At 43.3% G+C, this 15000-nt stretch overlaps 1 protein-coding gene across 1 annotated transcript in view; it reads right to left on the bottom strand.

The window, feature by feature from the left end:
- Window positions 1–9645: 9645 nt before the first annotated feature.
- LOC308095533 (solute carrier family 2, facilitated glucose transporter member 9-like) overlaps window positions 9646–15000 on the bottom strand; it is a gene marked incomplete at both ends in the record, with an annotated part of 35917 nt that continues 30562 nt past the window's right edge. The window contains 5 exons of the mRNA XM_080442588.1: window positions 9646–9870; window positions 10083–10210; window positions 13066–13141; window positions 14440–14541; window positions 14649–14759. Of these exons, the coding sequence (XP_080298714.1) occupies window positions 9646–9870; window positions 10083–10210; window positions 13066–13141; window positions 14440–14541; window positions 14649–14759 (642 nt within the window). The remainder of the gene's footprint in view (window positions 9871–10082; window positions 10211–13065; window positions 13142–14439; window positions 14542–14648; window positions 14760–15000) is intronic.

Below are 15000 nucleotides of genomic sequence, written 5' to 3'. Positions count from 1 at the left end.
GCGCCACCATGAGGCTGATTTGAAAATTGTAGATCATCTATTTTCGGTGTGCAACTATAAATCAGGCATAACTCCGACTTTAACCCTGAAGCCTAGCCTGTAAATACCTAATCCGAACCTGAATCTTTTCATAATTCTAAGCCTATAACTCCCCAAATCTTTTGAAAGTATAAGTACTATATTTTTGGGGACATTTGGCTCTCACAAGTATAAATACACGCACACTCACACACACAAATACCAGATACACATACAGTGCACACAAACTGTAACACGCACGCAAACACAATCCTTTGTCAGTTGCATGGTTTCAGTGGAGAGTGTGCTGCAAAATCCTCAGTGTTATTTTAACTCTGAGAAAGTAAAACATGTTTTCATTTTGCAGCATACTTTACTGTAGCTTTGAGAGCAAAAATAGATACAGAAATGTAGATACTGCTGCACACACACACACACACACACACACACACACACACACACACACACACACACACACACACACACACACACACACACACACACACACACACACACACACACACAGAAATCAGCAGCATACACAACAGTGACAACTCCACCAAACAACACAAAGTAAAAACATCCAGAATCAATGCATATGAACAACAAAATAAACAGATAAATAAACAATTAAACTGCACCCTGTGTTGTTCTAGCTAGTTGTTGTCGGTAATACGGTTTAGTTACACAACTCAGCTTATATGGTTGTCATGATCCTCAGTGATAAATATAAGCACCCCCCCCCCCTCAGACCCCCAGTGCTCCAGGGAGGCATTGAACTCTAGCCCCTCCGTAATGACTTTGTCTTACGTATCGATCTGTCTATGATCCATGTAGTGTGATTCCTCTATCATCAGCAGCCCACGGCCACCCGCCATAACTCCAAGTCATATTTCGGGTGGCGAGGGTGGGTGTGTGGGTGTGGGGGCAGACCTTCCGTTTGACAACTTAATGATGATCCGGTTGGTAGTGGTGACGTTGTGTGTGTGTGTGTGTGTGTGTGTGTGTGTGTGTGTGTGCGTGCGTGTGTGCGTGCGTGCGTGTGTGTATAGCCACATTTCCTCCTCTCATAGCCTTCTGTCTCAAGTTTTGAGTGCCTTTTCACACACCTTCACACACCTTCACACATCCTTCGACACACTCACAACACAACACACACAACTCCTTGTTCTGGCCCTGGCCTGGCTGCAGGGTCCTAATGTTTTTTGCATTTGTTCTCTCCGGCAAGGAGGACAGGCTGTGTTCTCTCTTTACCGTCTCTTTACCTTGTGTGGTGAGGCATTAGCTTGATGTCTCTGACAAGTGTGTGTCTGTCTCTGATTTGGAATACTGCGGGCCCCCAGCGGGGCCCCTACCACAGAGACTTATCTTCTGTCTGTCCCCTCTTTAGGACCTGTTCCCTTTTCTCCCACTGAATCACGAGGCGGCAATTTTTCACTGTCATTTCACCCCCCGCCCCGTCCTCCTCCTATCTCTCTTTACCTCTCTTCCAACCCCTCCCCTCACTTCCTACGTGTTCCTCTATGTCTCTCTCTCACTCTCTCTCTCTTTCTCTCCTCCAAGCTGCTCTGTAATAGCGAGAGATATATGGCCTCGCCTTCCGCAGTCTTCTGGAAGCTTCAGGAATTCTCTGCCCCGTTTTTATAAAACACACTGTCAGGGTGACAAAACGGCAGCCCATGGGTATTGGGGTGAGCACGCAGATGCCTCCCCTCCCCTGTCATCATCCCAAGGCAATTTCTCAGTATCCTCTGCTCATCCTCTTAGTAAGGCGACAGCATCTGGGGTTCTTGGACAGGGCCAGTTGGAGCGGTCCTTTGTGTTCAGACAGGGGTCATAGCTCATGTGTATGGCTCTGTGTCTTGCCTGTAGGCCACTGCATGCCTGTCTGTCTGACAGCCCTGCTTTTATAAGATGTGATTTAGGGAGCAAGTCTTGAATCTTCCTGAGGCTCATAGGAAACCACAGGAGCGTGCAGCTTTTTTTTTTCTTCTTCTTTTGGTTCCAGCTGGGTGCTGACCCACCTGGTGCCGCTAATCAGAGAGCTGCTACAGCCGAGTGCTCATAACACATAGAGAAGCTGTTGTTAAACTTCTGAAGATGTGATATTTGGTTATTTTTGTTGCAGTGTTTTATGTTCAGACAATTTCCCTGATCAATACAGTACACACACAAAAACAGGCTAGTGTTAAAGTTCAATGGGCATTAGAATAGATAGAGTGGAAAGGTCAGCAGGATGATACCCAGCATGCATTGCGCCACAAGTGGATGAGCAAAACACAATCTTGGTACTACACATCTCGCCACCCATCCAACCACCCACCCTTATCCGGACCCTGAACTTATCCACACCAAACCCATACAACCAGTGCCTAATGATAACAAGAATGATGAATTAAACCACATCAAGCCCAAGCCTCAACTTAATCACTCCTAAACTAATGCTTGTTTGGGACTTGTTTGTCCAAAAACTGGTTTTAAACCCGATCTGGATGGCCTCTGTGGAGGCGTGGGTTCAGGTCCCACTACTGCCACCATTTGTCACCCAGTGGGTCACAAAGTCAGTGAAAACCATGAACATTTTCAGAAATGGACCAGGAGGCAGGCTTACAGAAAAACTAAATATTTTAATTGGATCCAACAACAAGTGAAAGTGTAATGTACAACTGAAGAACTCAAAGAAACGAACACAAATTAACAGAGAGAGAAAGTGTCAACCTTTCTCCATGGCAGCCTAAACACAGACTGAGCTGTTCTCCTTATATACTCTGCAGACTCCACCCTTGGATATCTAATCAACCAACCACAGTAGAATAGCAATCCACACAAGAAGATGCTCCCCATGTTTCAATCAATCAGCTAGGCACCCCTCAATCAGCTCTTCGGGCACCAATCACCTACAACACAGCTAGACTTCAACGCGTATTATTTATGGTAACCAGATTCTACCAAGTCCCACCCTGCCTGCCTTTACGATTGGCTGAATGCGAAAACGAGAAAACAAGGCCCCCCACCGCCCCCAGAGGGGATGGTGGAGGCGTTGTCACATTCTAATACAGCCCAAAACCTCAAAGGTTTTTAACTGGTCTAGTGGTGTGCCTCGCTGAGCATTTGACTGCTGACCCCAAACCCCTCCTGATCAAATCCTGCTTTTTCCGACAACCGCAGACTTTTTTTTTTTGCCGATAAAGTATAGTTTTGAACCGCGACGGAGGCGCGCCGTCTCAAGCAAACTTGAGCCATGAGAGGCACCACCGAGTGAGCTAAGGCGAGGGATTTGCTATGCCGAACGTTGCGAAGTTAAGTACCGAGTTATGTACCGATAGGATAAGAATCGTAAATCATGTTTTGGGGGCAAGCGTTTGTCCCAACTGCCACTCAAAGTGACTACTGGCCAATCACAGCGCGTCTTTTCCGGGACTTGTCAGAATCTAGTTGTATAAAACTGTCACGCGACTTCAACAGGCTGCTTTCCCATAACAGCATCTGATCTACCTGTGCAGATAAACAAAAAGACATTAGAGATTCCAATCACAACAGAATGTGCACCATCTGTGGGACTGTGAATACATGCTACAAGCATAACATACATTTCAATATGAATGTGTACGTCTGCTGATCATAGAGAAAATGTGTCCGTAAGATGCTGTCACAAACTGTTGCTTTATAGAAGTGCAAATGTTGAACATTAGTTTCACTGTCCATGTACCCTGCCTCAACATGCCTGTTCGCTATCGTGGTTATGTTGCATTATTAGGTTACAGTTATTCAACTAGATGTCTAGTTAATTATCATAGTTTCTCCCTATCTGGCTAAGACAGACAGACAGACAGACAGACAGACAGACAGACAGACAGACAGACAGACAGACAGACAGACAGACAGACAGATAGACAGATAGACAGATAGATAGATAGATAGATAGATAGATAGATAGATAGATAGTTAGATAGATAGGAGATTTGTGGAGAGACAGAGATACATGAGGAAGCGGAGGAAGACGACAGAGAGGTTCAGCGGAGGTGTGTTCATCTCCATATAGGAAGACAAGGCTTTCCAATCTGACAAGCTGTGGCCCTGACTGAAGAACAAGTGTGTGTGTGTGTGTGTGTGTGTGTGCGTGCGTGCGTGCGTGCGTGCGTGCGTGTGTGCGTGCGTGTGTGCGTGTGTGAGAGAGAGAGAGAGAGAGAGAGAGAGAGAGAGAGAGAGAGAGAGAGAGAGAGAGAGAGAGAGAGAGAGAGGAGGGCCTTGGGGATGGAGGACGGGTAGTTTGGCTCCACAGATAATTAACGCTGTGTGTGTTTTTCTAATCTTTTCTCCCTTCCCCTTCATTGCCGTTACTTTCATCCACTCCCCTCTTTTATTGACATCTCTTCTCTTTATCCGCCACTCCCTCGTTCCTCTCTCCCCTTCTGGCATTCTGCTCCCTCTTTCTCTCCTTCCTGTCCACCTCCCTCCCTCTCCTCCGCTCTGTCATGGTTCCACGCTACACCATCCCTGTCCTTCCTCCAACCCCCCACATCATTCTCCCCATCTCTTTTTCCTGGTCCTCCCCTCCCTCCTCCTCTCTCTATCCCTCCCTCCATCTCTCCGTTTTCTCCCCCAGCCATTCAGACTCCCTTCATCCCTCTCTCTCCCTCTCTCTCCCCCTCTCTCTCTCTCTCTCTCTCTCCCTCTCTCTCTCTCTCTCTCCGTGCCTCTTGCCTCCCCTCCTCAGTCCTCACCCTCCCCTCCCCATCCCTCCCCCAGCCTTAATTGGGAGTCAGGGAGAGCAGTGGAAATCGCATTAACGCAGGGCCCCTGTCTGAGTGCTGCCATCCATCTTCTTTTTTATTACGGCGCGCCGGGGCCTGCCTGGGCGTCCGCCGTTCGATTTGTCACCGGCCTCGTTCGCTGATAACGGGCATTTGTCATCGCCTTGCCTCCCTGTTAATGTTATCATCTCCTCGGTGACAGCCTCCCTCCTCCCTCCGTAGGGGGAGAGCCGGCGACAAAGCACATCCGTCAAGCGAATATTTCCACGGCTAAGGGGAGCTGCACACACCGCAATAAGCCACATTAAAGCACTTATGAAGGGTGGCAGAGTGTGTGGGGGTGAGTGTGTGCGCGCTTATGTCTGTGTGTGTGTGTGTGTGTGTGTGTGTGTGTGTGTGTGTGTGTGTGTGTGTGTGTGTGTGTGTGTGTGTGTGTGTGTGTGTGTGTGTGTGTGTGTGTGAGTTTGTGAGTGTGTGTGACAGGGGGAGAGGGATTCTGTTGCTGTGTGTGGTGTGCACGGATCAGTTCCAACATCTGCAGTGATGTGTGTGTGTGTGTGTGTGTGTGTGTGTGTGTGTGTGTGTGTGTGTGTGTGTGTGTGTGTGTGTGTGTGTGTGTGTGTGTGTGTGTGTGTGTGTGTGTGTGTGTGTGTGTGTGTGTGTGTGTGTGTGTGCGTGTGTGTGAGTGCAGAGTGTTCTCGAGCAGTGTGAAAGGATGGAGGCAGGGGCTGGCAGGGTGAGGAAGAGGTAATTTGTTGCAATTAATTACGCGGCGAGTGTGGCTTTGTTGTGTGGGAGAGCATTTTATCTGCTGGAATGTTGCCTTTGCCAGCCTGTGATGCTATTTGCTTGATTTATAGTTTATGCCTGTACAGGGGTGTGTGAGCCCTGTGCGCGCACAAGCGTTCACACATGTGCACAACACTACGTGCGCCACCGTGCTGTGACATTACCCGGAAAATTTACTGTAACATTATTCTTGGCTGGTGGTGGTGGTGGTGTGTGTGAGTTTGAGCGCGTCAGAGTGAGTACCCTTGTAATATTGTGCTGTGACATTACTATACTATGCTTTGTTTAAGAATGCTGTAATCCGGCGGCTACGCATCATTCCTTCCATGTTTCACCTCCAAGCCCTGAAACACTGTCAATTTATAACTCAACTAATTCTCGCATGTTTGACCTTGCAGTAGTAGCTCACTTCTAATGAACATTTGATGAATAAGTACAGTAGACTGACCAAGAAAACACAGAGCAAAGTACTGCGACATTCATAATTTGCTCTCAAAACCATACAACCAACCAACAGTAACACAAATGCATTATGGATGACTTTCTCCTCTCTAGCTTCGTGTTCAACTCAGACCTGCTTGACTCCCTCTTCCTCCACCTTGTGTGATATGAAGAGAGACAGTCTTACGACAACATTTATCCATCCTGCCCCAGCCAGGGTTTCCTAGGCCATTCTGCAGGGAGTGACAGATGGAACAGCCAGCCTAAAGGCAGCAGGAGACGATGGGAGAGGAGCATCATTTCCTTTCCCATCATCCACTATGACTTTCCTCGCCCCACCGTACCATGGCATAACACCAGGACAATACTCTGTTATGTACTTAATATCCCTCTTAATAATGCACTGTTCCGTCTGTACATGAGATGTGGACAAATATAATCGTTTGGTAACCTTTACAGGTATAAATATGAAATGTAAAGTCATTGACTTGACCTTTGACCATTTGGAACACAACAAAGTAGTAACTGTCTTTGCAGGGCAGGAAAACCCTGTGCTTTAAAATGGATTAAGTGGATTATAAAGATACAGTAACTGTTAATGCGCTATCTTAATGTTCTTAATGTACTCTTCTGAATCATAGAGCTGTCTATCACAGATATTTACAGACAGTTTTTAGCTGTGACCACACAGTGTAAGCCATTCAGTTCTTCAGTCTGTTGGTGACTTGGTTGATCTACGTCAAACCAAGAGCTGGTCATAGCTTTGGTTTTTAATAATTCAAATTCATTGCATTCTTGACTCAAATTGGTATCTGATGTATAGCTATATAAACTTCTACATTTTTTAAAAGTAATTCAGCACTGAACACAGCGATGCACAGTAGTAGCAAGAAGTAGCAAAACGTGTTTTCTTTCACATTCAAACATTTATCTAGAGATACAATACACACTCCTGAACACATCTACAGTGAAAGTTCAATTTAATCGTTCTCATTCAGTATCACTGTCTCCAATATAATATATATACAATGTACGTAACTCAAGATAAAAATCTGTTCAGACATCAAACATAAAATGAATTGTACAGCTACTAAGACATGGTGCATTTATAAATTACGATTCTTTTACAACCATTTTCATGTGCATATTGTCTTTGGACAGGAGTAGTGTATCCTGCCATCCGTTTGGAATATGGACTACTACAGTAGTCACAATAACCTGCTCTCTTATGGATGAATAAGAGACTCAAACAATCATCAAATTAAACAAAACAAAACAAACAAGCGAAACAAAGTACATGCTCAAGTTCTTGATCATTCTGTGTAAACATACAGTGTGACATGAAACACTGTGCTGGTCACATGATGTCACATGATCTTTGACCAGGGAAATGGAACTGTGGAGAAACACTGTGCTGGTGCTTTACTTTACCACTACCCTTATTCTATTACATATATCCATCCTTGTATTTACTTTACCATGACTGTATTCCAGTATGTATTAACTTTTGGAAAAGTATTACAAGTACAAAATAGTACCACTCCCTGAATAGACACTATTTATACATTGGTGGAACAATATATAAAGTACAACAATGATTAGGTTTATTCATTTGGTACTTACACTTGTGTATTGTTACAACCTTGTAAGTACATTTTTATGAAATACTCAGGCACTTCTGTGCACCTGCAATAATCACCTACACTACAATACAATTCTCCTATATTTTGTTCTATAAGTTAAATAAGGCTACTGTAAAATAGAGTGTGCCAATAGGTAAACATTCTTTCCAACAACAAAGATCATGGACAAAGATCATGGACATAAAACAGATCATGGAGTGAAACGAATGCTGCACAGATTGAGGTGTCTGACACCAGTGCACAGCAAAATCCTGAGTAATTTAACCATATGAACACTAGCATACCTATTCTGCAAATAAAGCAGCTCTACGAGCTTGTAGATTAACTATTTTTGGCTATACATAGAGACTCTGGTCAGCTAGTATGAGGCTTACGTGGTTAATTACACTCTCAGAGTTACAATAACACTGAGGACTTTACTGTGTGAGAGCAAACAGACTGAATGTGGGATCTGAGATGGAGCCAAATGGATTAACATGTTATGGATGAGGTTGTTTGACACACGTGATAGTGTGACTTCTATTTACTGTGCATACAGTAGCAGTAGTAGTAGTAGTACTACAGTACAATACAGTAGGAATACACTGTTGAAATGGGAGGGCAAAATGAAATATAACGCTTCAGAACATGCAACTGGGGCATGTTTGAAATAAATAAACTTTACAGTGCTGTGTAGAAATGCGTTGTGTCAAAAATAATGATGTAAATAGTATGACATGATTATACCACTCACTGAAATGTTTTAATCCAAAAATAACAAGCTCACAACCTATGCATCATGATGCCTTTTGAGCTTGTTTGTAGATTTTGAAATGTTTTGGGATGCCAGGATGAAGGTGGTTAAAATGAGATGTACAAATTAAACATGTGTAGCACTTAACATTATGCTAGCCTGTGCATTGGGCATGTTTGATTCACTGTGATATACAAGTATATGCATAGAGCAGTGAGCAGTTACTGTAGGTATTTTTGCTCAAATGCAGATGGCATGCAGAGATTGAACCTATGACCATTTGGTTATGTGCCACTCTAACCACTAGGCCATCCTGCCCAATGTTTGTGTAAGCAGTCATCTGTTGATGGTGGACAGTTGGCATTGTGGCTGATACACTAAGAACTAACCCTATACAGTAGGACGGCACACTGTGCTACTGTGTGCTTGTCCATGTTTATTACTGTGTGCGTGCACGCGCGTGTGCGTATGTGTGTGTGTGTGTGTGTGTGTGTGTGTGTGTGTGTGTGTGTGTGTGTGTGTGTGTGTGTGTGTGTGTGTGTGTGTGTGTGTGCGCACGCACGCACGCACGCACGCACGCGTGCATGGGCGCGTGCCTGTGTGTGTGTGTGTGTGTGTGTGTGTGTGTGTGTGTGTGTCAGTGTAAATACTGTAACACTGCTCTTTGCAGTTTCCTCAAGCAGTAATAAATCTCCTGTATGTCATATCTAGTTCCACTTTACCTCTCCTGTTCATCTAATGAAATCACTGTAAGCAAACAAAAAATCAAACCTGTGTGAAGAGGGCGGTGTCTTCCTAGCTAACCACAATACTGAATGGAGTCAACCAATCATGTACAAAAGATAAATACATTTATTGAAACACTCTTTATGATGGACAAAACCATAACTTAAAAAAAAACAATTTATGGTTTTTTTTAAGTTATGGTTGCTTATATAGGGCTATGCACATGTGTCATGTGACACTGGCCAATCACAGTCCTGAATAGATTGTGATTGGCCAATCACAGCGCAGGATAATTGTACAAATTTCCAAACCTCACTTTTAGGGGCGGTTGCACTGCCCAAGATATTTGTACATTTTTCCAAATCTCACTTATAGGGGCGGTTTCACCGCCCAAAAACATGGAGAGGAGAACTCTCTTTTCCGACCCTCCTCTCCCCTCCTCTCCTCTCCTCTCCTCTCCTCTCCTCTCCTCTCCTCTCCTCTCCTCTCCTCTCCTCTCCTCTCCTCTCCTCTCCCCTCCTCTCCTCTCCTCTCCTTTGTGCTACAAGGTGCCATATCCGTTCATCCTGGACAACTTCAGGTGTCCGCTGTCGTCCATCTCGGCGCTGTCGGCTTCGTTGTCCAGCATCCCGTTCCTGGCAGCGAACATTTGACTGATCTCCACAAAGGTCTTGTTCTTGGTTTCTGGGACGATGAAGAGGGTGTAGGCCGCCACAGACAAACAGATAGCACAGAAGACCAGGTAGCAGTACGCCCCCGCTGACATCTGGGACGGAGGGGGGGTAAAGAACATCATGTGTAAGGGGTTATTCAGATCCGCACGTGACACCGTCGTGTGGCAAAGAATAAATCAGTCTTAAAACGTTTTAATGTCGTCGCGAATCTCGGGTCTGAATGAGGCTTCACAGCCACGTATGAGAGAACCTCTGTATGTCATGAAATGATTGATTAGCATTAAATAATGGTCTGAGTTCTGACCTGCAGGAAGGGGAAGACGAAGCCGATGGTGAAGTTGGAGAGCCAGTTGAGGCAACCGGCCACTGTGTAGGCAGCTGGACGGTGGGTCTGTGTAAACAGCTCAGCCGTCATTAGGAAGGGGACGCCGGCTGGATGAGGACACACACACACACACACACACACACACACACACACACACACACACACACACACACACACACACACACACACACACACACACACACACACACACACACACACACACACACACACACACACACATAATTGATGATATATCTTCAATTTGATAGTATTCAGTCAACAGTCATTTTTGTAAATTCATTTTCCTCATTCGTTATATTATTCTCATATTCAGTTTTTTCCTGATCTCCCCAATCTGGATCATGTTCTGACAATAGTCTAACCCAGCGCTACTCAACCCACGGCCCGCGGGCCGCATGCGGCCCGATCGCAGCGTCTTGGCGGCCCCCTCATGGTCCAAAACATTTTTTTTTTATTTATTTAAAAAAAAAAAAAAATTAGCACAGGATAAAAATATACATTTCCGTTCAAATATATGGGTTGCTAAAACATTTTTCAAAAACAGACAGACATACATACAGGTGCGTCAATTGTTACAGGTATAATGCATAGTTTTCTATGCATTTCGGGTTTTTTAGGGGGTTTGACCCCCACATTTTTCCGGCCGCGCGCCCAGGATAGGTGTCCCTTATTTCAATCTCTGGGAGTTGGCAACCCTAACCTTGCCATACCTTAGCTTTTGCTGAACTGATGCCACTGGACATACACACAAAATAAACTGGTACAGTGAAAAGAATATGATGTCAAAATGTACATTTTCTTGTGTGTTACAAAATCGAAAAATCCAAAATAGGACCGTCATTTTTATGGCGGCCCCTTGGACTTTTGGTATTTTGCTGAGTGGCCCCTGAGCCATCTTAAGTTGAGTAGCCCTGGTCTAACCGGACATCGCCCCAATCCATCACATTACATTGCTATACATTTCACCCCTCCAGTGATGCACAGAGCTTTGTCACACTGACACTATAGGCCCCTGATGCTCCCAGCTTCTTTATGAACAATCCCTTCATGAATAATCCCATATTAGTCATCCAGCTGAATATAATACTAAATATGATAACTTCTCATGCACCAATACACTTTACATTAACCCAATAAAACCGGTAAAGCATCTGTGTCATATTAGATTTCTTTGGCTATTAAAAAATAGCAGATATACAAGCTCATTGCGAGTCACTTTGTGCTGCGCTATAAACTTGTAAATCAAATCTGCTATTTTTGAAAAATCGTGAACATTTGTGCATTATTAGTTTTTTTAAGCAAACATTTTTAACTCAAATCTTTGCTTCTGGGGGTTCCCTGGAACGAATTATTCCGCAGCCAAATACATACAATTTTGGTGGTCCTTGACATGAAACAGTTTGAGTACCACTGATATAGCAACATACGTTTTTTCAGAAAACTGTTAAGATTTAGAAGACATTTGTAGAATCGGCCTCAGGTCTTAATGGGTTAAGATCCATTCATCGTGATGGTCTTGTGTGCTGCTCAGTGGTTATAACATGAGAGGGGAAATGTTTGGTCTAGCAACTTGGCAAACTCTACTACTACAATGTACTGTATATAAACAACATAGTTTAGCTGGGACTTATCCAGTTTGTTAGCTTGACATTTAGAATCTATGGGGTGGCTGGTATAGCTTTAAAACACACAATTTGTCATTGTTATAACTGAGAGCTATGTAGGAAAAATATGCATTAGTAAAAGTTCTAATGATGGAGCTCTTTCGAATGAACTCCTCATTATCTGGCTGTGATAATTGCGAGGAGGAAGTTTTAATATCGTCAAGCCAATAAGTAGGCCATAATTTGTCAACATCTGTGGTATACGCAAGGAGGAAGGGGGGGGGGGGTTCTTCGTTGTGCATGCAAGGTTTTGTCCAAACAAAACCATATTCATCACCATGAGGTTATGAACAATGAGCCATTAAAAATATAATTGCAGCAACAGAAATCCTCGTTCTGCGTGCAGAGGTATAGATTTTGCTGTCTTGACGAATGACGATATGTAAACCAGATTCCCTCCCATTCATCACCCTCTCTCACGGCCCCCTCAACATGGCTCCCTGACGACGCTGTAAACTATAGCCTCTTAATTCACTTCGCTCAACTCACTCGCTCAGCGTACAAAATGGCTGTAGTAGGAATGGATGTAGTGTGGCAATTATGATTCGCTCATTTACAAGACTAATGAAATACAATATCTCTTCTGTAGAAAGAGAGATGAGCAGGGAGGGAGGGAGGGAGGGAGGGAGGGAGTGAGGGAGGGAGGGAGGGAGGGAGGGTAAGGCTAGTGGTTGAGACTAAGCTGGAAAATAGTCCATGCATTTCCGCATGGTTCCAGCAGGGGTCAGTGTTAACTTGTGTCAGACCACTCTGTAACGATACATATAGGATTGAAATGGAGATGAGTTTCAGTCCAAAGTAGATATTCAATGTTTGAAAAAAAGTGACACCTGCTCGTACAGAATAACTCAAGGTCATTATTAAAAGAAATGATGGTTCTCTTTACTAGGTAACTTAAGAGCATGGTTAATAAAATGAAGACTTTAATAGATGGGATCCTCTATCATCACAAGCAATAACCACAAACCTGTTTTGCAGTGGTGGAAAGTAACGAAGTACATTTACTCAAGTACCATACTTAAGTACAATTTTGAGGTATTTCCAATTTTCAATACTTTTACTTTTACTCCACTACATCTCTGAGGAAAATATTGTACTTTTACTCAAGTAACATTTTGAACACAGGCCTTTTACCTGTAACAGAGTATTTTTTATATTGTGGTATTGCTACTTTTGCTTTAGTAAAATATCTGAGTACTTCTTCCACCACTGCTGTTTTGTGATAAAAATTCAGAAGAAAGAACAGACAAATGAGTGAAACTCAACATCATTCTCACCTGGTCCTATACAGAACCCAGCGATGATTCCCACCACACAGAGCACACTGATGTAACGCATGAAGGGAATCTGGGTCTGAAGGCAGTAAAACAGGACAACGTGAAAAACATTAAACCAAAATAACAATAATACATTGCACAGCTGTTAAGTTTACAAAGTATAAAGATGTCTAATGTGATTAATCATATAGCAGAGTACAGTAGAATACAATAGAGTGCAAAGTATTCATGCCCTGGTCATTGGGGACCTTACTACTGGTTCACAGTGGTGTAAACTGTAAAGTATCTAAGTACATGTACATTTTGAGGTATTTTTCTTTCTTTTTTCAGTATTTACAATTTTCAATACTTTTACTTTTCTACGTCACTACATCTCAGAGGAAAATATTTTACTTTTACTCCACTACATTTATATGAAAACTTTTGTTACTAGTTAGTATATATATATATTTCTGCGACACATTCTAAACTTTTTTAAATGGCCATTTTCTAAAGTTTTTTTTATACATTTTGTACTTGTGTAATGGGACATTTTGCACAATGAGTACTTTTACTTTTGGTAAGTATATTTTTATGCTGATACTTTTGTACTTTTACTCAAGTACATTTTGAATACGGGACTTCTACTTGTAAATTGTAACAGAGTATAGTATCTACATTGCAGTATTGATACTTTTACTTAAGTAAACTTCTTCCATCACTGCTGGTTTAGTAGCATTCACCTGACCTGTGGAACCCCATACTGCTGGTTTTCTATCCTACCAGGAAGTTATACTGTATGCACCATGTCACTCTAGCTATGTAATCAGGGATTAAGAAGAAGATGAAGAAGATTACCTTTATTAATCCCTAATCCCCATATGGAAATTATTTCTAGTCAGTTAGACCTGGGATGCCGTGTAGGTGAATGTCATTAACAACTTGGTAGGATAGAAAGCCAGCATTAAAGGGGAGTTTTGGGGGCGCAAACAAATGGACCAATTCCAATAATTGTCACAGTCACCCTTCGCTTGTGGTTCAAATTATCCAAAATAGGTCCCAGGAAAAAAAAGAAAGGATCTAGACATTGTATCTGGACCTCCAGAACAGATGGCCAGTGCAGTAACTTCTTATCTCCAATCTTAACTTATTAACCACCTATGCCCTACTGTATATATACTGTACTTTGTTGTATGAAGAATAGCTAAAATAGCCAATCTACAAGTTCACAACATGTGTCAATGGGGTGCGCTATGAGCTTGTAGATCTGCTATGATTGAATGATTGAAATTTTCAACAACAACAAAAATAAACAATTTTCACCTGTAATGGCATGCCCAAAACAGGGATGCCAGGTTGAAGAGGTTAGCTACAGTAATGTGTCAGTCTCTGTACCTGGTAGAGTAGAGAGAGAGTGATTCCAGCACAACAGAGACCCATGAAGGTGAAACCGCCAATCATCAGAGGCCTTCTGCCAACCCGCTCGATAGTGAAGCACTGGGGGAGGGACAGGAAACACAATGTGAGTTTGATGTGGCATTTACCACAGACAGAAAGAGAAAGCAGCATTCATCAGGACTGGACTGTACAGTGCAGTTACCTACCCCTAATACACCAGTGATGACCTCTATGACTCCGGTAGCAACAGTAGTGTACTGGATCTGAGAGGCTGGGATTCCTGCGTTTTCAAAGATGGCGTTGGTGTAGAACCAGATCTGGAATTGCATGTTGGAAAAAGGTTGTTCATGAGCACAAGCGTGATTTGAAATTTTTACATTCATAGTTTAACCTGGTGGTTCCCAACCTTTTTTCGATCAGGGACCACTTGGAAATCTCGAAAGCGTTCAACCCTGACCACTTCACTTGTGGTTCTCGAGATCCGCTGGTGACACACTCACTCACTCACTCACTCACTAACGACCAGCAACGGTCTGGGGAATGCATGCCCCAACCGGT

The sequence above is a fragment of the Gymnoscopelus braueri genome (genome assembly GCF_963280865.1).
Source record: "Gymnoscopelus braueri genome assembly, chromosome: 2".
In the NCBI taxonomy this organism is placed as follows: Eukaryota; Metazoa; Chordata; class Actinopteri; order Myctophiformes; family Myctophidae; genus Gymnoscopelus; species Gymnoscopelus braueri.
This window is presented reverse-complemented; position numbering and strand designations above follow the sequence as displayed.